The 22,733-nt window shown below is 42.3% G+C and overlaps 1 protein-coding gene, 1 long non-coding RNA gene and 2 pseudogenes across 4 annotated transcripts in view; 3 read left to right on the forward strand and 1 right to left on the reverse strand.

The window, feature by feature from the left end:
• LOC149867211 (UDP-glucuronosyltransferase 1A6-like) overlaps positions 1–22,733 on the forward strand; it is an 87,207-nt gene that overhangs the window by 56,920 nt on the left and 7,554 nt on the right. Inside the window, exons 1-3 of one of the 3 annotated variants that reach the window (XM_090044980.1) lie at positions 8,887–9,747; positions 20,392–20,523; positions 21,597–21,684. In XM_090044980.1, coding sequence (XP_089901106.1) covers positions 8,887–9,747; positions 20,392–20,523; positions 21,597–21,684 — 1,081 coding nt within the window. Of the gene's footprint in view, positions 1–8,886; positions 9,748–14,362; positions 16,145–20,391; positions 20,524–21,596; positions 21,685–22,733 lie in introns of those variants that run through there. The other 2 variants (XM_090044979.1, XM_090044981.1) reach the window with 2 other exon arrangements.
• Positions 1,132–2,050, forward strand: LOC149867216 (UDP-glucuronosyltransferase 1A1 pseudogene; annotated as a pseudogene).
• Positions 2,386–7,818, forward strand: LOC149867217 (UDP-glucuronosyltransferase 1A1-like; annotated as a pseudogene).
• LOC149867218 (uncharacterized) lies at positions 15,988–20,355 on the reverse strand. Its single transcript, XR_016441994.1, has 3 exons — positions 18,423–20,355; positions 17,047–17,649; positions 15,988–16,116 (listed from the first exon to the last, which is right to left on the reverse strand). It is a non-coding gene; the product is annotated as an uncharacterized LOC149867218 (long non-coding RNA).

Consider the following 22,733-nt stretch of genomic DNA (forward strand, 5'->3'; position numbering starts at 1 on the left):
AAGGGACCAGCAGTAGATGGGCAGTGGATGCTTTAATCTTTCCTGGACTCCATCTTCCTTACTTACCATGTTAATCAATCCATTCACCTAGAGTGAAGCTACATGTTACACTTAGACCATAATCCATCTGTGGTACGTTAAACAGTGTTAAAAGTTAAAACATGCTGTGGGCAGTTGCATGTTAAGGGTTAATACCATTTCTTTCTTGCACAGCTCCGACTCTCCACTAGAGGGCTGGTGAGCAAAGGTGTGGCTAGAAGCCAGGACACCTGGGCTCTATTGCTTTATCCCTGCTCTGGAGGAGTGTGGGAGTGGCACTTCTCTGGATGCTGGAGGATTGCAAATTGCTTATTTTATCTCCATGGAGCAGATTAAAGTTACCCTAACATGGGCTAGATAGAATAGCCCAGTTAACTCTTGCCTGAAGTGGTGCAACTTTGAGATGCTCAGAGGGCACTCAGCATGAGTTAACAAGCTTTAACATGTGGATGCTCACATTTTAAGTGCCCTTAATATAGTGGGCGTGTAATGTGTAACCCTAACCCTTAGCCAGAGCAGAGATGCTTTAAGCAACTGTATGGAGTTCATGCATCCCAGAATAAAGATTTAGCTGAGAATCATTTCAGCTGAAAAAGATCTAGTTTATTCAAGCTTATTATGGAGAGTCTGCTGCCAAACTTTTAAACCTTTACTTTTGTTTCACCTCATAATGTACATTTATTTAGCAATAAAACATTTAATTCAATGGCAAATAAGACTGAAAGTCTCAAGAAAGAGACAGGCATAACTAAAAGAAGATTGTTTACCATATGCACCAGAGTCCTACATAGACAGCTTGCAGAACTGTATGGGATTTATGTATCCTGTATGGCCTCATAAAGCAGGGTTAGAGTGTCATAAGTATCAGAAACCCTTCAGTAGGAAAGGACGTGTTCATTAAGTTTATTAATGCTCTAGACCAAAGTGTTTTCAAATCTTTATCACCTCTTAACATGCATTTCATTTCACTGCATTCATTTACTTGGCTATTACACATTTACTTGATAGCAAATAGGACCGAAGGTCAAAAGATACCAGGCTTTTTAAAACTGATGTGAAAGCTCATCTGTGCAATACTCACCAGATGTCTGTAGAGATGGCAGACTTTTTCTTTCATTTCTGCATCCAAATTACGGGAGTGCTGTTTCTCTTCCTGTCTCTGCTGAGCTTTGCTGATGGTGGAAGACTGCTTGTGGTGCCAATGGGTGGAAGTCATTGGCTGAGCATGCGGGCAGTGCTGGATAAGCTCAGACAGAGAGGGCATGAAATAGTCATTGTTGCACCTGAAATAAATGTGCACATAGAAGTATCAGAGAATTATATTATGAAAATGTATCCTGTTCCTTTCACACAGGAAGAGATGGATGAATATTTTCGAACAATTTCATATGAGGGTTTTGAGGAACTTCCTTTTCTATTAAGATTTACCAGAACACACGAGAAAATGAAGAAGACCGCATCTCTACTTTTATCCACTTGTACATATTTATTGCACAACAAAGAGTTGATCAGATACCTTGAAAGAAATAAATTTGATGTTGTTTTTACAGATCCCCTCGTCCCTTGTGGGCAGATAATAGCCGAGTATCTTGCTATCCCTTCGGTGTTTTTGTTGCGTGGAATTCCGTGTGGTTTAGACTATGAGGCCACTCAGTGTCCAAATCCCCCTTCGTATATCCCAAGGCTATTTACAACAAATACAGACCATATGACTTTTACCCAGCGTGTGAAGAATATATTGTTTGGCTTGTCAGAGAATTTCCTCTGCTATTTTTTCTACTCCCCAGAATTTGCAATTCTGGCCTCTGACTATCTTCAACGAGAGGTGACTATATCAAAGCTGTTAAGCAATGCATCTGTTTAGCTAACGAGATTAGACTTTGTGCTTGATTATCCCAGGCCGCTGATGCCCAATCTTGTTGTCATTGGAGGTATAAACTGTGCTCAGAAGAAACCATTATCTCAGGTTAGTAAAGCTTTTATTTTTGTTGCAGTTCCGATCAAATTCTAAGTTCACTAGAGAACTGGCGTACATCATGTTAAAGACTTCTAGTTTTACCAAGAACTTTATCTTGGTACTTTCCATAGTATGTGGGCAGATGATCATAACAAGTTTCAAATGACCTTTCTGTTTAATCAACGAAAACTTTTTACTACTAGTTAGAATCATGGCTGAGATCCTGAGCTTTCAGTGTGGCTCTGCTGAAATCGGTTTACACCAATGTAGGATCTAGACTAAGCCCCTCACTTTGAAACTTCCCAGAAAGGACTTCAGTTATCAGCCAGAGAACTAAACTGACTAAACTGGCACATGTCAGGGACTGGTCCCTGAGCCAGCACTTACACATGAGGTAGATCATTTGTATCTCTGCCAGGATGTCACCCATGCATGCTCCTCTGTAGCTTCTTCTTTCACATCAGGCTCTTGATACCATATGTTTCACAATGCTCTCTTACTGGCTGTTGGCAGGAAGATAATCTATTTTATACCTGATAGTGCATCAAGGAAACAAACTGAATCCTCTGAAATCCTCTGAAATGTCTGTTTATTTTATTTATAAATCTTTTCCTCCTTGTCTTTACCGAAACAGTAATGCTTTCAACCCCATTCCAACCGTTTGCGAATACTTACTATTTTAAATCTAATTCTTAGGAATTTAGTAGCAAATCCTACTGCAACATCTAATCAAATTAACTTATTCATTTAAACTGCCTAATTCTAACTAGATACTGCTAGTGCTCAATTGCTGATTAATAATTTTTTTAATGATTTCTAACCCCTAGTTAATCTTGCCATTGTATGAATATAAGTCAGTATTTATTTCAGAATCAACAAATGTTCATGGCAATAGCTCTCCCAGAAAATCAGTGTTCAATTCTCATATAGCAGAAGGTGCTTTTTTCCCTGGTGCTCAGCAGTGGCTCCCTTCTTGTAGTCTTAGCACCCAGTCATTTTAGGATTTCTGTTTTATCTGGCTTTCTGCAGCCTTGCTGAAGGGAAGAAACTATTGGCTATGCCTGTTTGCAGAGGTCATTGGCTCAGCATGTGTCATGTAGTAAAGAAACTCAGCCTGAAGGGACTTGGAATAGTAGCTATTGTGCCAGAAACCAATTTGCTTATGAGAATATCATCAGATTACACAGTAAAAACCCAGCTAGTAAAATACACACACAAAGATTTGGATGCACACTTCCAGTTATGTGGCCATCATATATTTTTGATGATGGGCCTTTTCTGAAGAGACTTATAGCAGTACACTAAAAGTTACTTACCTTTCTTGCTATGATATTTGCTACCTGCAAACACTTTTTGCAAAATGAACAATTGGTGAAATACATTGAAGAGACTCATTTTGTTACCTTGAGGATCAATAGTTTCTGAAAACCTTGCTATCCCCTCTGTCAACTTTTTGTGAGGGATTCCTTGCAGTTTGGAATATTACAAAGCTATTCAGTACCCAGATCCTCCTTCTTACATCCTACACAGACCAAATATCATTATGTCGGTAAAAAACATGGTTTTCAGATCATTGGAGTTCTCAATTTGCAAGTTTGCGCATTCTCAGTTTAATAATCTAGCCTCTGAGTTTCTCCAAAGAGAATCAACAGTCCTAGAGGTTTTAAGTCATTCCTCTGTTTGGCTGATGAGATATCACTTTGTTTTTTGGATATCCCAGGCTAGTGATGCCCAACATGGTCTTCACTGGAAGCATCAATTATGGTTAGAAGAAAAGCATGGTCTCGGGGGATTTATTTTGACAGGGAAAAATTGATTTATTTTAAACAACTGCGTATGTTTTTCATGTTAATTATACAGTTTATGCTATTGGGAAAAAACATACAGCTTGCATTTTTTAAATTAACTTATTTTGGGTCTTTGATTTTTGCACGTCTAATCTGTGACACTTACAGAGTCCTGATTTTCAGAAAATATTTATCACCCACCTCTAAAAAGCTGACTAATTTGAGCACATGCAGGGTTGGCACTCCAGAATTAAAGCACCCAAACCACTTGTCACTCTTCTAAATCAAAACCATGTATTTGCTATATGAAGACTAATTAAAAAGGTTCCCTAAAATAGCTTTCGTTCTGATTGAAAATGCTATCAAGAGAATGTAAGAGGCTTATGGAATAGTGATGACTACTACTTAAAAAACATAATGGTCTTAACCTTGACTGATTTTTTGGTGATATTTTCAGAATATGCCTGGCATATTTTCAGGGGGCTGATGCCCAGAGTGTCCATGAATTTCAGTGGGAGTTGCAGATTCTCAGTATCTCTGTGACTGTTTATAATCCCATAATCCATGGTAACTTGTTTAAAAGATATTATAGTGATTTATCTTTGCTCACAAGCTTAATGCTGAGACATGTGCTTTGCTAGTTTATACATTTTTTATTCTTTTGCTCAAGGAGAACAACGTGATTGATTAACTTGCTGGATGATAAGCTGTCATTCTTGATTCTCCTTTTTAAGACTTACTTGGACTAAAAATCCCTTCTGTCATCTATTTCACCAGTTAAAGACTGCCTTTTTCCCCATGCTTAAAGAAAGTAAAGGGTTTATTTGGTTTACTAGATTTGTGCATGTGATATTTTTCGGGTAATATATGTGTTTGTGGAAGTTAGGGAATTCTGACACCAGTGAAGACTATATAAAAACCTAGATAGATACAGTACACTCCTCATTTTAGCTGAGAGAGACTTCGTGGCATTTTTCTTCTTGATTTAGCAAAACAGGTTGCAATGTCCAGAATGCTGAAATCCAGTTAGTCGTCAATGACACTAACTATGCAAGGTCATAACACTATGATTACTTACACAACATGTGTCCTTTGAACAGACTTGTCAAACCTTGTCCAACCGTTGCTTTGCTTTCTCCTGACAGAGAGATATTTTTGATGTACCTTGGGAGAAACATAAAAGAGCTGAATTTCATCATGCCACATAATGACCTTTAATCTGCTGAGTCACACTACACAAGTGAAATAGTTAGAATTGTTGTTACTATATTACTTAAACTCCAAGGACACCATTTTAAAACTCTAGGGTAAGGAAATTTATCAGTTAGTTATTATTTGGCCTTCTCCCTTTTATCCAAATTGATGACATTATTAAGTAAATTAATCCAAGTAAAATTTTAACTAGAATGTCTATAGAGATTAGACATTTATAGAGATTTAGAGATATTACTAGAATCCTAGCAATTTCTGATATAAAACACAGCTACTGCCTTTTCTTCCGTAAACTTATATTCCCTTCTGGTCCTTCAGGTTCTGTTCATTGTACCCACCAGAAATGTAGTTTTGCATGGAAAAAACCATTTGGCAGAGAATTGCTTTAGTTTGTGCCTTTCTGACCAAGAACCCAAGTGGAAACGGAGTCTGACAAGTTCTTCATTTCCTGAGGTGCTGAGGGCTTTTACTGTCTGCAGAGTAGGCCATGCAAATTTATCCAATAAAAACTACAAGCTATGACTTTTCTGATCTTATTAACATAAGACATTTTAAATATAGAGAGCAAATCATGGTAAAGGAAGCTTTGTAGAACATATCCAGGAGTAAACTGGATAAACTGATCAAAGCCCGGTGCCTTTCCCTTAGTTACTTATTTCCTACATAAATTCTCTCCCTGCTCTCCTTCCTCCCCATCTGTCCCAAAAGTCAGTTCCTTCAGAGCCCTGTTCCATGTGGGGTTTATAATTAACATGAGGGTAGAATTTATGTTAACATTTTCCGAAAATGCTATTTTATCAGGAGCATTGCCTTGGGAAATCAAATAGCCTTTCTTCTCCATGCAATGGTTATTCACCTCTGAAATGTTCAGCCAACATTTTCATGCCTAGTTCTAGATGGGCCACCAAACTTTGTCAGGATTTTGAGGCTCATTTTTATCTTCCCAGTTTCTTATCCATTCTTACAAGTCAAAGGGGCTGAATATCAGCTAGGATGTCCATTTTTCTTGCTTGTTAAAGTTTCCTATGCTTGTTAAAGCTAGTTGCAACAACCAGGCTACTCTGTCTTGAGTCATGTAAGTACTTCACAGTTTTCTATGTATGTGTCCTCTGATATTGTCTCCTTCAAAACCTACTCCTGGGAAGGCAGCACCACTTAGCAGTGGCTTTAGTAGCTTGCTCTGTACATTTTACATCTTTTGGATGTAGTGGTTCACTCTGCCCTACCATAGACATGATAGCAATTATCATGTGTAGTCCTGGTGAAATAAGCTACGAGTACATAGGGCAGGAAACTGTGCTGTGAGCATCTTCAAATAAATCTGAGCCACAGCTATCCTGCTATGATCTTCCATGACCCTGTTCAGCAAAGACCTCTGTGTACTGTGTCTTTTTACACAGATGAAAAGTTGCTGAAGGAGCTTGGTTAATAAGTTATTTAAACTCCAATGACACCAATGTTATCCGTTCCATAATATTTAATATTCCCAACTCTTGTCACAGCTTATACCTTAACACATGAACTCCAGCAACCTTTCTTCGGAGTATTGCATTGAGAACAGTCATGCATAAAGGTCTGCTTTCTGACCTTTGCTCCTTTGCTTTTAAATACTGTTCGGAAAGTTTACTAGAGAGCTGGCTCTTACCCCTGCTAGAATGACAGCATCCATGTCAGGGTTTCAAATAACTGAAGGCAACAGCAGAACTGGAGAGAGAGGAAGGGGCTGGGGGGCCAGGCATCCAGGGCAGGGGGCCTGACCACTGCTTTTGTTGAGGGGGTGAGGAACACAAAAATAGCCATGACAGTAATGGTGGCCAACTGCAGTGCTGGAATCAATGCCGCAGCAACTGGTACATTTTGCTGCTATATCTCTGACAGCTGGCATAGGTCTTTCCGTCTCTCCTCTCCGTCTCTTTATGGGGTTTTGCTGAAGGCAGCAAGCTGATGGTTGTGTCTCAGTAAGGACATCACCGGGTGGGCAAAGGAAATATGCCATGGGAACATTGGATTATTATACCGTATGAATGTATCCAGTGCCATACACACAGGAAACTTTGGATAAATATTACATTCCAAAGTGCAGTGTGGGGTTTTTCCAACCCTCTTCTTATAGAATAAAATTGTGATGATACATGGAAACATGTCAGAAGTTATTACCATATTTTTTCTACCTGTCAGCAATTGTTGTTAAACAGTTACTTTGAGGAAAGCAAGTTTGATACCATCCTAATGGATCCTGTGTTACCCTGTGGACCAATAATAGCTGAATATCTGCACCCCCCGTCCCCTTTCTATTTACTTCCTGCGTGGACTTCCATGTGGTTTAGACTTCAAAGCTACTCGGTGTCCAAATCCTCTTTCTTATATCTCTGCAAACCTTTCATACCCAATTCAGGTCACATTATTTACCCAGTGTGTGAAGCCTGCAAAGTTGTTATTTTTTCACCCGTTATATTTGAAATATAGGGAGTTAGCTTCTGAGTTTCTTCGAAGACAGGTAACAGTCCTTTTCAACAACATTCCCCTTTGGCTGATATAGCTATGTATATCCCAGACCACTCATGCCAAATATGGTCTTCATTTGAAGCATAAACTTTGAAGAGAAGGAACTGTTATCAGGCCTTGGTATGTTTAACCTTAAAAAAATACGGCATGGTTTCCCAGGGGTTATTTAAAGATTTTTTTGCTTTTTTTTGGACTTTAGATCGTGCAGATCTTAATATTGGATCAGATCCTCAGCCTCTGTACACTGATCTAGTCTCATTGAGTGTGTTCACACACATCTTAACTAATGACTCAAAAACGATATCTGCCATGTTTTAAAAAAAAACCCAAACCAACAAAAAAACAATAAAGGAACTTCTATCCAGACATTAAAACTAGTTTGGCCCTTCGATACCAAGCTTGGGATCCACAACAAATTCAAGCACATGAACCTGTGAGAGTTTAAGTAACCTTTTCCTTGGGGAGCAAACTTTGGAGCTTTCTGGAGAGGGCAAGGGTTGGTATCTCCAAATTGCATGACCCTATGGACTTTGGGAGGGACACAATACCCCTGCAGATCTAAGGCCTCAGAAAAAGTCCATCCTGGCAGCATTCTCATGAGGCACACTGCCACCGCGTGTGTGTGTGTGTGTGTGTGTGTGTGTGTGTGTGTGTGTGTGTGTGAATGCACACGCTAAGTACACATTACCTGTGTTCCTTTTTTACGGGGAGAGGACAGTGCAGAAAATGTTTTGCTGCTGCTTTCTGACCTATATCTGGGAAATGCAATAAAGCCCTGATAAAGCCCTGTCAGGTGTGCCTTACTGCACCTTTTTAATAGAATTTCTATGGAGAAATTTGGGAAAGAATTGTACCTAGGCACTGTTTAGTCAACATTATCATGAACACTGTGAAGAGCTGAATGGTTTTAAGAATTCTAAAGATGTTTCAGGGAGAGGAAATCTTTTTTTAAAAAAAGAAGTCTGTATTTTTTATTTTAATCGACTATACTGGCAAATCCAGTGCCAGTGAGAAGCAGAAAGTATTGCTCTATACTCAGTTCAAGCCAGGAGTAATCAAGAGCAATATGAACTTCAAACAACCCTGACCCAGAGCTATGAACTTCTGTGACTCGTCTCCATTAAAGAACTACGGTTATCCTGCTGAATCTCTGTAAATAGAGTATGTGGAAGTGCTTATTAGTTAGTCCTGCAACATTAACTGATATTGATTCAGTATTAACAGTCTCACTTTTATCACAGTTTCTAACAATAAATATGAACTCTGCCAACTCTAATAAATATTTTACTTTAGAATCAGTAAGGATTAAAGGTCACATAGGTGCACGGTTTTAAATGCTGCTCAGAACGCTTACTAGAAGAAAGTTAATTTTTTAAACCTATTGGCATGATGGCAGCTGTATCAAGATTCCAGGTAACTGCTAGGTTAGCTCTTTTTTTTTCTCTGTGGAGTTTTGTGGAGGGTGGGAAGCTGTTGGTTGTGCCTCAGGATGGAAGTCACTGGCTCAGCATGCGTGTAGCAGTAGAAAAACTTGGACAGCGGGGACATGACATCGTTGTTCTAATACCAGAAGCCACGCTGCTCATGGGAACATCAGAATATTATACGATACGAACGCATCCAGTGCCTTACACACAGGAAATATTAGATAAATATTACCAGTCCATAGGTGAAAATGTTTTTCTTCAACTTCCACTTCTAGAAAAAATTGCAACACTATACAGAAACATATCAAGAGTTACCACCATGTTCTCTTCTGCCTGTCAGCAATTGTTGTATAACAAAGAATTAATCAAATACCTTGAGGACAGCAAGTTTGATGCCATCCTAATGGATCCTGTGTTACCCTGCGGACCCATAATAGCTGAATATTTGTCCCTCCCTTCTGTTTACTTCATGCGTGGTCTTCCATGTGGTTTAGACTTCAAAGCTACTCAATGTCCAAATCCTCTTTCTTACATCCCAAGAATTTTTACAACTTATTCAGACCACATGACATTTACCCAGCGTATAAAGAACCTATTAATTGATTCTTCAGAAAATGTAATGTGTTACCTGTTGTATTCAAAATATGAGGAGCTGGCTTCTGGGTTTCTTCAAAGAGAGGTAACGGTCCTGGAACTGTTCAGCAAGGCATCAGTTTGGCTGATGAGATACGATTTTGTGTTTGAGTATCCCAGACCACTCATGCCAAATATGATCTTCATTGGAGGCATAAACTGTGAGCAGAAGAAACCATTATCAGAGGTGCGTATTTTTTACTTAAAGTTTAAAAAATGCAGGTTTTACTAAAGATTGTTTAAAGGATCTGTATTATTATTATTTGTTGCCATACTATATTTGTTCTTGAGAGCTTACCTGGCTCAAGATTATCCCAGATGCCCAGTCTCTGTATCTCAACCTATTTCCAATGACTGTTCAGATGAGTCTGGTCTATGGACTCACACTGTTTATGTCTACATGTTGCAGTGCACTACATTTTACTCAAAGTATTAATATTATAACGCTGAAAATTCTATGGCATTTACCATTCAGTGGATCTTTGGTAGGTTTTATTACTGTATTTTATGTGTTCTTGATATCTTACGTGGTCCAGTAGAAGTGTAAATTTTATGCAAGTTTTTCTACATGTGCAAAGGTCTTGATGACATCACAAACATCAGATGCAAGTAAAAGTATTGGGTGATGTATGAAAAGTTTGGGATAGTATTCGTTTTTAAATAAGCTTCTGGTGCAGTGGGGATTTATATTGTCCAGATGACAGTTTCTACAGAATGGCAGAGGCCCTCTTGGGTCATGCTTGAAAAATTGCTATATCCAACCCACATTTCTTAAATCTTGTATTTTGCCTTTATTGTTCTGTTCTATATAGCATCTGGTTTGAGTGAAACAGAGTCTACTCAAGTGACATGCTTCAGGTAGCATGGTATGAGTTTCATAGATTTCATAGACATTAGGGATGGAAGGGATCTCGGAATATCATTGAGTCCAGCCCCCTGCCCCAGAGGCAGGAAGTCAGCTGGGCTCAAAGGATCCCAGCAAGATAAATGCCCAATTGACTCTTAAAGGAGTCCAGAGTAGGTGCTTGCACCCCCTTTGGTGGCAGTCTGTTCCAGGTCTTGGGGGCTCGGACTATAAAGAAGTTCTTCCTTATGTCCAGCCTGAAACAGTCTTAGAGAAGTTTGTGACCATTTGACCTTGTGGCGCTCTCATAAACAGGCATTCCCCGAGATGCTGATGCCCACCCCTTATATACTTATAGGCAGCCACTGAGCCTGCACTTTTCCAGGCTGAAGAATCCCGTAGCTCTCAGCCTTTCATTATAAGGTCTGTTTTCCTGCCCTCTGATCATGCATGTGGCTCTCCTCTGGACTCTCTCAAGCTTCTCCACAACCTTTTTGAATTGTGGAGCCCAGAATTGGATACAGTACTCCAGCTGCAGTGGGAGGATGACATCCTGGGATTTACTAGCGAAGCATCTATGGATGCAAGCCAGAGTTTTGCTTGCTTTGCCAGCTGCAACACCACATTGGTGGCTCGTATTTATCTTGTGGTTAGTCATGACCCCCAAGTCCCTTTTGGCCGTGGTGCAAGCAATCGTAGCACTGCCAAGTCTATAAGCATGCTGTGGGTTTTTCTTCCCAAGGTGGAGTACCTTGCATTTTTCGGAGTTGAAGGCCATCAGGCTTTTGTCCATCCATTCTCTGAGCCTGTCAGGGTTGGCCTGGATCACCATCCTGTCCTTGAGTGCGGACGCTTTGCCCCAAAGTTTGGTGTCATCGGCAAACTTGGCCATTTCACTCCTGACACCATCATTAATGGACATGTTGAAAAGGATAGGCCCAAGGACAGAGCCTAGTGGGACCCCACTGGTCACAGTGCACCACAATGATTGACTTCCATCAGCTACCACTCTCTGGGTCTGACCTTGAAGTCAGTTCCCCAGCCAGCAGACTGTGATGTAGCAGAGGCTACAGTTGGCCAATTTTTCTATAAGATGATTGTGGGATACCAGATCGAAAGCTTTTTTAAAGTTGAGATATATTACGTCAATCTCTTCCCCCCATCCAGGTGATATGTCACCTGGTCGTAGAAGGAGATGAGATTGGTCAGGCAAGACCTACCCATAACAAACCCATGCTGGCTATCCCTCAAGAAGTTGCCTTCAGCCAGTTTGTCAAGAACGGTCTCTTTGATGATTTTCTCCAAGACTTTCCTGGTGAGGTCAGGCTGATAGGCCTGTAGTTCCCCAGATCTACTTTCCTTCCTTTCTTGAAGATAGGCACCACATTGACCTTGTTTCAATCCTCAGGCACTTCGCCTGAGCGCCACGAGTTCTCGAAGATCTGTGTCAGTGTCCGAGCTATGATGCTTGCCAGCTCTTAAGTACCCTGGGGCCAGCTGACTTGAAGGTGTCCAACCTCTCTAGAGATTCCTTCACATGGTCAACATTGATGTGGGGTAATAGTTCTCCCTTGCCCTGGTCGTCCCATACCATACTGGGCAGGGCCGTCCCTTGGGGCTGGTGAAAAACTGACACAAAATACCTGTTGAACAGGTTGCTTTTTCCTCAGTGTCGGTTGTCCGTTGAGCCATATGGTTTAGCAGGAGTCCAATGTTACCTTTGCTTTTCCTCCAGCTCCCCACATATCTAAAAAGGACTTTTTATTGTCCTTGATACATGTAGCCAGTTAGAGTTCAGTCACACCCTTGGCTTTCCTGGTTCCTGGTTCCCTACAGGTCTGGACCAGTGCATAATACCTCCTTTGGGGTGGATCCAGCCTTCTATCCATTTTAGGCCTTTCTTTTTAAATGCAGGAGGTCCGTTAGTTCCCTGCAGAGCCAAGGGGGCTGCTGTGCTGTTTTGTTTCCTTTCCTCCGAGATGGGATAGACATTGCTTGTGCTTTCAGGATCACTCCCTTGAGGAGCAACCACTCTTCCCAAACACCCCTCCCCTTAGGGCCTTGCCAACGAGCCTCCTGAGCTTGTCAAAGTCAGCTTTCCTGAGGTTGAGGGCTTCTGCTTTGCTGACTGACTTGACAGCTTTACAGCAGATGGTGAAGGTGATCAGCTCATGGTCACTGTCTCCCAGCTTCCCTTTGATCCTTAGGTTGCTGATTAAGTCATCCCCCGTTGCCAGTACCAGGTTGAATAGCACTTAACTACTTGTCGGTCCACAGACTTCGTGACTCCACACACGAGGAAGCTTTGCGACTGTTCAGATGTGGCTAAGTGCTTTTCCCACAAGATGTCAGGGTAGTTGAAATCTCCCATGATGACCATGCACCAGGAGCATGCAGATTCAGCTGGTTTCCTGGTGAATTCGTGAGCAAGCTCTTGATCCTGGCTAGGAAGTCTGTAGTAGGCCCCCACCATTGTGTCCCCTGTGCACCACGGATATTGACCCAGAGAGTCTCCAGTCGTCTCCCCTGGGTACCAAGGTCAGCTTGCAGGGACGTGTAGCTCTCCTTGACATAGAGAGCTACCCCCCACCCCTTTTGCCCTCAGGATCTCTCCTGTACAAGGTATAGCCATCTATACATGTGGCCCACTCATTGGTGGAGTCCCACCAGGTCTCCGTTATCCCTATGAGATCGTAATCCTTTTGGTTTAGCAGGAGGACCAGTTCTTTCTGTTTGCTCCCCAGGCTCCTGGCATTGGTGTACAGGCAAGTAAGTGTCCCACTGGGGGCCCTTGCCTTTCCTACAGATTGCTCTGGGGCTGGGATAGGGGTGGATTCCCTTGAGTGCCTTAGCCTGCTGGGTTTATAAAAACTGCCCAGTGGGCTTGCAGTGGTGGTACTCCCCCAATTCCCGGCGGGCTCAGTTTAAAGCCTGGTCGAGCAGATCAGCAAGTCTGGCTGAGAAGAGCCTCTTCCCCAATGCAGTGAGGTGGAGGCTGTCTCTTCCCAGGAGCCCACTGCCTCCCTCACCAAAGAGCGGGCTGTGATCATGGAAGCCGAAGCCTTTATAATGACACCAGCACCACGGTCTCTGGATGACTACCTCAACCCATCTCTCCCTCCTCAGCCCATGACCCACAACCAGGAGGAGCGAGGAAAAGACCACCTGCACCCCCAACCCCCTAAGCTCTGCTCCCAGAGCCCTGTCGTCTCTCATGACCCGGCTGGGATTGTTCACAGCCATGTCATTTGTGCAACGATTTGGGCTATTTTGACAAGTTGCTCCAACAGCCAGGTGTGTTGGAGATGCCTTGAACATACTGTACTCTGAGCCTGCAAAACATAAGTTACAGCAATCCTGTGGATGCTCTGATTTATGGTAGGGGCCAGTCCAGACTGAGGAATTTAAAGGGAACACTGGAAAGTAGCAAAATGCTGAGTGTATCACAAGTGCACTGGAAAATCCAATCAAGTAAATATAGTTAACTAGCACAATAGAATCATCATTCCAGAAAAGAGATGTTTTTTATGAACTTCTGATTACAGCTATGGCCACAGAGCTGGACAGTTATTGGGGATGAATGGAAGTCACCAGATCTTGACTATAGAGGAAATCTAGTTCAGTTTTCACTAAAACAAAACTAGGATTATTCTATACTGAAAATATGTGATAATACTGGAACTCTCCCTAGCAATAGTGCAGTTGTCTTATTAAAACAATATGGAGAAGGAAGCATATTACAAGCATAATATGTTAATACCACAGCTGGTAAAATCCAGACAATTCAAAGTCCAACAGATAACACTCTTACCTCTAGTTCCAGTGTTACCAAAGTACTTCATGAAGAGTTGAGTCTGACAGTTACTTATGATCGCAGTCCTCAATGATTTTCAGTATCAAACAAATGAACAAATGAATCTCAATGATTTTCAGTATCTTTTTATTTAAAGTAGGGACTGAAAGCATCAGATCAATACTTTGGTCATCACTGTAGGTTTTTTGTGCCTCCACTGTACAATGAGCTTACAAAATCAACTCAATCAGTTCATTTTTAATCATAGGTTTATAAGTACATATATTGTTGATAAGGTACGATTTTTCATATTCAATTCCATTAGATCTTGAAATGAAACATAACTTCCACACCTCCCATGAACCGTGTGGCATCTATGTGTTAAAGCTAGTTGAATAATAGTAACTGGAACCAGTTAGGAAACAGTTAACTGAATCATTTGCCACTACCCAATCAAGATACAAGCCTTGCCAGGACTGCAGATGAAAGAGGTGGAGAAACGATCAGGATTTGTTAGGATGGGAGCCAGCCAGACTGGAACATGTGGTAGCTGGAGGGATTAGCTGAAGGTGGCTGAAATGTGGCTAGAGTTCTGAGTTTCCTGTGGATTTAGGACTGACAGTCTGAGGATGAACTTAAATCAGCTGGACAGAAACTGGGAGGACACATGCTGACAGACAAAGGGCTGACACGAGTCAGAGTCTTTTTGCAGAATTGACTGATCCATTCAACTTCAAACAGACTCAAGGGCGACAGTACTGGGAAGTACTGAGAAGAGGAAAGGGAGTAAGTAATGACGCTCTGAGGAGGTACACATTCAGGAAACAGACATTTTGTGCATTGCCAGTTTCATAAATCCCATTTTAAGTCAGATTTTAGAATCAATCTTTAACCAGCTGAAGTTAAAAAATAGCTTGTTTAAGACCATGTAAACATTGGAAATTAAATATTTACTTGAGGATTGAAGGAACGAAAGGGGCAAAGTCACACAGCAAAATAATTCCAGCGTTCCCTGCAATGGTTTAGTGTGCATCTAAAACCTGGCTGAGTGATTCTGTGGCACAAGGCTTCTTGGTTAATGATATGGCTTCTCTTCTACAAGGGATTTATCATCTAGCTGCATGGCTCTTATTTTTCCTGCCCATCTGGACACTCTCTGAAGGGGGGAAGTTACTGGTGATACCTATTGATGGCAGTCACTGGCTCAGCATGCAACCAGTTTTGGAGCGACTTAACCAGAGAGGACAGGAAATAGTAGTTGTTGCACCAGAAACAAATTTGTGGATAACTCCATCAGCACATTACACAATGAAAACATACTCTGTACCCTACACGAAGGAATTTTTGGAAGAACAGCATAAGACAATGGGCCATAAAGTTTTTTCACAACAGCCTTTCCTGGTAAAAATCACTTCATCATTCTCAAAAATGAGAAACATTACAATGATATTATTTCATTCCTGCGAACAGTTTCTAGCCAACAAAGAGCTGATCAAATACCTTGAAGAAAGTAAATTTGATGCTGTCTTTATGGATCCTCTGTTTCCATGTGGGCAAATAGTAGCTGAACATTTGTCCCTACCCTCCATTTACTTCGTACGGGGAATCCCATGTGGTGTAGAATTTCATGCTACCATGTGTCCAAATCCTCCTTCTTACATCCCAAGATTCTTCACAGGCTATACAGACCACATGACATTTATCCAACATGTGAGAAACCTCTTGGTCAGCTCCACTGAATTCTTGGTTTGCTATCTTTTTTACTCGCCATATGAACACTTGATCAAGGAGTTCCTTCATCAAGATATGACAGTGCCCGACCTGTTTAGTCATGCATCTATTTGGCTGATGAAATATGACTTTGTTTTCGAGTATCCTAGGCCTATGATGCCGAACATGGTCTCCATTGGAGGTACAATCTGTGGCCAACAAAAACCATTATCTCAGGTTAGTTTTATTTATTGGGCAAGTAAAGTTTAACTATGCAATAAGACCAAGTTTACATCAGTTAAAAATTCAAAGTAAGGCAAGGACATCATAGAAATCCTTGGGGAAAAATGTTGCACCTATTTTTCTTATCATCTATAAGTAGGTGTTTATGCAGTCAGAAAGCCTCAGTTATCTACAAAAACCCAACCCATGAAACCTTATGTTTTAGTTCATAGAATAATTTCATTTCATAGCACTGCTTATAAGACTTGTGGGATAATCCAAATAACAATGCCAAATGCTAATATTTTGCATGTGTACCTGCACCACATCTTTCATAATGGAATTCCAAACATGATAATTAAATGACTGCACAGTCATTTAATAGATATATATCAGAGTTATTTTTACAGAGCAGCAACTTGAAATTCAGAGAGATGAAGTGCCTGATGAAATTAATTTGGATACAGGATTTAGAGGTTCCTACTGCGAACTTTTGTCTTGTTATGTCACGAAGTACTACAGATCTCCTGATCATAATCTTGATTGTAGTATCAACATCATTTAAATATGTAACAAAAAGATATCATGGCAATGAATTGCATTGCTAGGCCCCATGTGGCATTTGTGGTACAGACAAGGTTCTTTGGGTAAATCTGACATCTTTTATTAGACCAACTCTAATAGTTGGAAAAATTCTTTTTAGCAAGGTGGTTTTGGGCACAACACCCTTCATCAGGCAGAGGAAGTGTGTACAGGTGGTCTGTGCTCTTCCTGGATGGAGTAGTAAAGCAGCCAGAGGCCAGTACATATGCAAGAAAGCCAGTCAGTCAGGACGTAAATTGAGGTGGTCAGTAGGTGAGAGACAGGTAGGGGTGGGGAAGGGAGTAAGAATAGCTTGTAAAAAGTGGAGTGTTTACCTGGGGAATCAGATGTCAGGCAGGTTATAATGTGTCATAAATCTAATGTCTATATTTAGTCCATGATTTTTTGTATCCAGTAGATTTATAAAGGGAAGTTCATAGGCTCATCTGTGAAAGGTGGTTTGTAAATTCCCTTTGAGGATTAGAACAGAGAGATTGGAGAGAGTTTTTCTTATGAAAAATGGGCCCCCACAGGTAGTTGGATATTCTTGTCTTTGATAGATTTTCACTGTGTGTTCATTCTGGTGCACAACTGTTGTTTGGTTTCTCCTACATATTTTCCATCTTTTTTTGGTATTAGGTCATCCTGACCTAATCTTTGCTGATTCCTCTTGACGTACTGGGAAAAAACTTTCTTTAAAAGATTGGCTGAGAAGTCCCCTATTGAAGGTGGTCTTGGTTTCCAGGAAGACAAATTCTGACCAAGGTTTACGTAGGCACTCGAGTGTCCTGGGTGGCATCTGTGCACAGTGCAGTATCATTGGCTGTACTGCTGCTGGCATGGCAGTGCTTTTAGTGCTCCACCATAGTTAGTACACAGAGCTGGTGGCCTGGGCAGCCCCACTTGGTTACACTACTGGACCCTGATTCACCTAAGGACTTAAACAGGGAAGTAGCATTAGTGTGTGATGTCTCAGTGAAATAAATGGGACCATGCAATTGCCTAGAAAAGTGACTGTGTGTATAGACCAGTGTCCCCGACGGGCCTTCGTAAATCTCTACTAGTAGTCTGGCTCTCCATTTTGATGACCACCCTCTTCACCGAGTGTTGGTGTTACTGGGTTTGGTTGTATTCCCACTTCAACAGCCCCGCCTCTCGCCTGCCTTGACTTTGCTGTTATCCCAGTGGGGCGGGGCTAGTTCACAGGTCCCTCAGTGTCCCAGGTTGGCCTCGTCGGTTACATACAGGGCTCCTGTCCCCCTACACCCCAGCCTCACGCCACCTGTGGCCTCCACTTCCCTGCGCCTGCTCAGTGAAGTTCCTGCAGACTTCTATAATGGCCTTCCCTGCCTGTGTAGGTGTCCCAGCCCCACTGCAATAGATAATCTCCATCACCAATCCATCACCCTACACCATGAGCTGTGTACTTCCTCAAAGTGACCCTTCTATATGGACTACCTCCCTGACTTATCACAAGCACCCTCTGATAGTGTCCGGGAGTAACGCCTCCTGGATGGATATTTCGCGCTGTCCCCTTATTCTTCGATTGACACCTTCTATTCTTGGCGGCAATCCTGCCCTGATCTTTCTCTCCCGCCAGGTGATCCTTCAGCCTCACACCCCTCTTTGGTGCTTCCTGCACCCACTGCCTCGGCACTTACTTCCTGTGGCTTGGAATCCTCCTGGGTGGTCTTGATCCTTTGTTGCTTACCTGATCTGGCGCCTCAGGCTCTATCCGCTGGTGATCCAGCCGTTCCGCCTCTTCTCCGGGCCGCCGGACTCTCCAGCACTCCGGCTCTGCAGCATCCATCCCGCTGGGCTAACGGCGGGGACGGCTCTGACAGCCGTTTGCTCCCCTCTCCATCCGCTGCCTCTGGAGCAGCAGCTGCCATTTTTAAATCCCCCGGCCGGTGTCTGACATCACCGTCAGTTGCCGGCCGCAGCTGTACATAGATGCAGCTAACGAGCCACGCGGGCTCTCCCTCCATCACGGCGTCCCTCTTGTCCCACTCTTTCGGTAAGTCTTCTTGGCTTCCTCGGGTCCTGGGACAACCAGATTGGCAAAGACTACTAAGTTTTCTTTTATTTCCTCTGTATGTTGGGCAGGGTCCATTTCTTACCATCATCTGGACATATTTAATCTAACCAATTCCCAACCATATTTTAGTGGGCTAGGCACTGGTGGTACTATTGTGTTTTCTGCTGATATACTGAGGATTGTTTATGCTGTGTGGCTATGTTGTGCAGAAGGGGATGGAGTAGATATCACATGAGACGTTATCCACTCATGTTGCAGTTTAGTCAAACATTTTTCTGGGATATTTAAAACAGCTACAATCTCACCTTTAGCAGGGAATTGGACTACATGATTCTGAAAATCTAAATTTGGACTTTCATCCCTTGGATTAAATTTGGACTTTATATGGTTGGCTGCAAATGCAGGACAATGAACTCTGCAACCCAAAAGGACCTGTCCAATCCTATGTTCGTATTTGTATAGTAAAGTGTATCTGTACTTTTTGAGGGAATTTGGGCTTATTCCAAAGGGCATTGATCTAATCAAATAGTTAAACATGTGCTTTGGAGTTTATACCATTGGCTGGCTCTCATGTGGATGTATCATGTTTTGAAATAAGAGAGCTATTTCACCTTGTTTGCTCCCACAAAAAATCAATTCAGTGGTTGAACTGCTGCTCTCAGCAGGCTTTGGGTCATCCCATTCATGAACTATTTTTTAAGAAGGGTCACAGTTGTCTCACCAGTGAACAAAATGTATAATAGCCATGTTAGACAAGAATAAAAAAGAGTCAATCAGAGTTGTGCCTTAGAAAACAAAAGATAATTTTGTCAAGTTCATAATTTACAGGGATATATGAACTAGGCATATTTAACAAGTTTACTTGCTAAATCCTGTCCCGTCTATATTATTTCCTATTTTCTCTTTCCACCATAATTTATTGATATTGCTTGTATGACATAAGTTCTTTGTTCCTTATCAATTTACTTGCCCTTAATGCTGTTTTTGTTTGCTCCAAAATCTTTGGGTTGTTGGGTCCTAGTCACATGTGTTTTATAGGCCTTTTCATGCAATACGAGTCTCAATATTTTCTGCTTCCTGTGGCTATGGCAATTTTGAAAGATGCATAACTTTTCTTTACTAAAAAAAAAAAAAAAAAAAAAACCAAGAAGAAAATTGCAAACATTTCAGTAAATATTCTAGTACCTGATTTGCTTCAAAGCAAGATAATGCTGGTTTGGTGCCTTGAAACAGCTGATCTTTTCATAGATGTACTTGATTTGTACTGTGTTATTCTTTACTGCATATATTGTGATTTCCTTCACCTACCTCATTTAATACACTGAAGTGGTTACAATTTCCGTATTGAGTCTTGATTTAGACCTTAGTCCTGGCAACTTCGGCATACATGAATAACTTTTTTTTTTGGCAGGGGGAGGGGCAGGGAGGTAATAATCCAATTGGCTTAAATGGGACAGTTTTTAATCGCTACAAATGTTTGCACAATAAGATCAGCAGTTTAATTATTTTGCCTGTTTGTTTGATTTCCTTTGCAGGTATTTTTCATTGTGGGTTCCCATTGACTGCAAAGTACTAGCAATTATGGATCTGTAATGTATGTTTTATGAAAAAATATTGACTGGCAGTTTCTTTGCATTTGCAGGAATTTGAAGCCATTGTGAACGCCTCTGGGGAACATGGCATTATTGTCTTTTCTTTGGGCTCAATGATCTCAGAGATTCCAATGAAGAAAGCCATGGAAATTGCCGAAGCCTTGGGGAAAGTACCTCAAACAGTAAGGAACAACTCTTTCTAGACCAGCCATTAAATACTATCTTAAAATAGACTATTTGATTATTACTTGATTAGTTTTGGTTTATAAACAAGTGTCATGAATCATGCCACATCTGAGGGGAAGCTCTGCTTTAGGACTCCCCAAAAGCAAGACTCATTTGGTCTCCCTCTCCTGAAGGACCCCCTAAAACCAGCCCTGGCCTCTGGGTTTGAGACCCTCACTCTTCTCTCTCCCTGGCTGCCCTAGCAAACCATAGCACCCGTTAGAGAGTTTCTTTCTGGTCAGCTCCCAGGAAGGGCAGTGTTTTCATCTTCAAAGTGGAAAGGCCAGAGCGGCAACACCCCAAACGGCACAGCTGACTGCGCAGCTCCAAACAAAGAGTCTTTATTGTGCCACTATAGTTCCCTGTGTCCTTCCTGGGACTCCATTCTTTTCTCTCCACTCCATCCTCCCTAGGCATCCTTCCTTTCTCTCTACCCTGTCCTTCCTGGGACTGCCCCTTCTCTTTCCAACCCCCAGAGCCTCACTCTTTCTCCATGGCCAGTCGGCCACATTCCCAACCAAACTGTTACAAAACTGTAGTAATTAACACAGGGACTAACAGTCACCCAATAAAATGAAACAATGTCAGGGAGAAATAATCAAGGAGCAGTCTCTGCAGCTGCAGCCAGGCCCAGACTACCATTTTCTCTTAGGGAGAAAAGGTGTGCTGCTTATGTAACTAATTATAAGAACTATTTCCAGCAAAGCCTGCTACTGGGTCCCCCCCCAAAATATCCCCAACCAGAACTGCAGGCTAGAAATCAGCCATATTTTTAGCTCCTTGGGTCACAACATGCCTCATCACAAAAAGTTACATTCAACATTTAACACAACAAATACCTTTAAAAACCTGCCCCTCGTTTCCTTTATGGAAAAACAAAACTCATCATCATGGCTCTCCAGAAATCCTGATGAACTGCATTTGTCCATTATGAGTTCTGGTGCACAACACATTTTATAGCAGGATACAATAGCAGGAACGGTGCAGGTTCTTGATGCTGTATTAATGTTTCCTTTATTTATTCCAAAAGGTTATCTGGAGGTACACTGGAGAAGCACCACCCAACCTTTCAAAGAACACAAAGCTAGTCAAGTGGCTGCCACAGAATGACCTACTTGGTATGCCTGGGCAAGGGGGGGTAGGGGGTACTACTGTCAATTGTTAAATATATTTCTTTTCATTTGAAAATGCTTTATGATAACAGTTATAAACACTGACCTGTAAGGCCAGAAAGGACTGCTACAATGCTTCAAGCTTCAGTTTGCTGGAGATCCTAGCATTTCCCTGAATAAGTTTTTAGTTGAACTAGAGCACATCAGCAGCAGCTCCAGGAACAGGGCAGGAGGGGCATGCCCTACCCCTGCACTTTGGCTGTGTAGGAGGCTTGTTTTTTGGAGCTTAGGTTGAGTCCCAGGCTTGACATCTTGCTGTTTTGATTGGTGGAGCTCATCCCCCAATCAGGAGGCAGCAGGAGGAGTTCAGTCACGCCCCTTTCCTGAGGGGAGGGGGAGAGGAGTTCCCCCTGCCCCCTGTGGACCCGAGTGAAGACTGCAACACTCAGGTCCCAAAGACTTCAGGGGTGGAGCCCCGGAGCGTATAAAAGGAGCCGTGTGCCCAGCATGAGGGGACACATCTGGGACAGAGAAGAGAGAAGCGCGGGGCTTAGAAGAGCTGAGGAGAGCAGCTCAGCAGTAGCCCAGAAATGCCCCTGAAGACTTCCAACAGTGGGGAACGGCGGACTGCTCCAGCAACTAGGCTCTTGGTGTGCAGCACGGCGCACGGCGTCCAGACCCTGGGAGCTGAGTGAGGTGGGTCTGGTCTGCAACCTCTGGTGTGCGGCCAGAGTCAGTGCACAGGCTGGTGCATGGAGAAGGACGTTTGGAGTGCCTGGGCAGCTCAGGTCTCAACCCCAGCAGTGAGGCTGGGAGCTCGGTGCAGGAGACGCTGCATGGAGGGTCCGGGAGCGGACCAAGCTTGGTGCTGCACAAGGCAGCCCAGGCCTCGGACTCATAGCAAAAGGTTGAGTCCAGAAAACCAGACTTGTGATAAGTTAATGTAAATAAATGTGTATATAGTTAAGTTCCCTGACTGTCCTGGCCTGGATCTACAGGGACAGAGGGAAACTGAGCGGTCTGTACACCTGCCAGCTAACAATCCTCTTTGATTG

Source organism: Crocodylus siamensis, chromosome 4 (assembly GCF_052110815.1).
Source record: "Crocodylus siamensis isolate JL-2025a chromosome 4, ASM5211081v1, whole genome shotgun sequence".
NCBI classification, from domain to species: domain Eukaryota; kingdom Metazoa; phylum Chordata; order Crocodylia; family Crocodylidae; genus Crocodylus; species Crocodylus siamensis.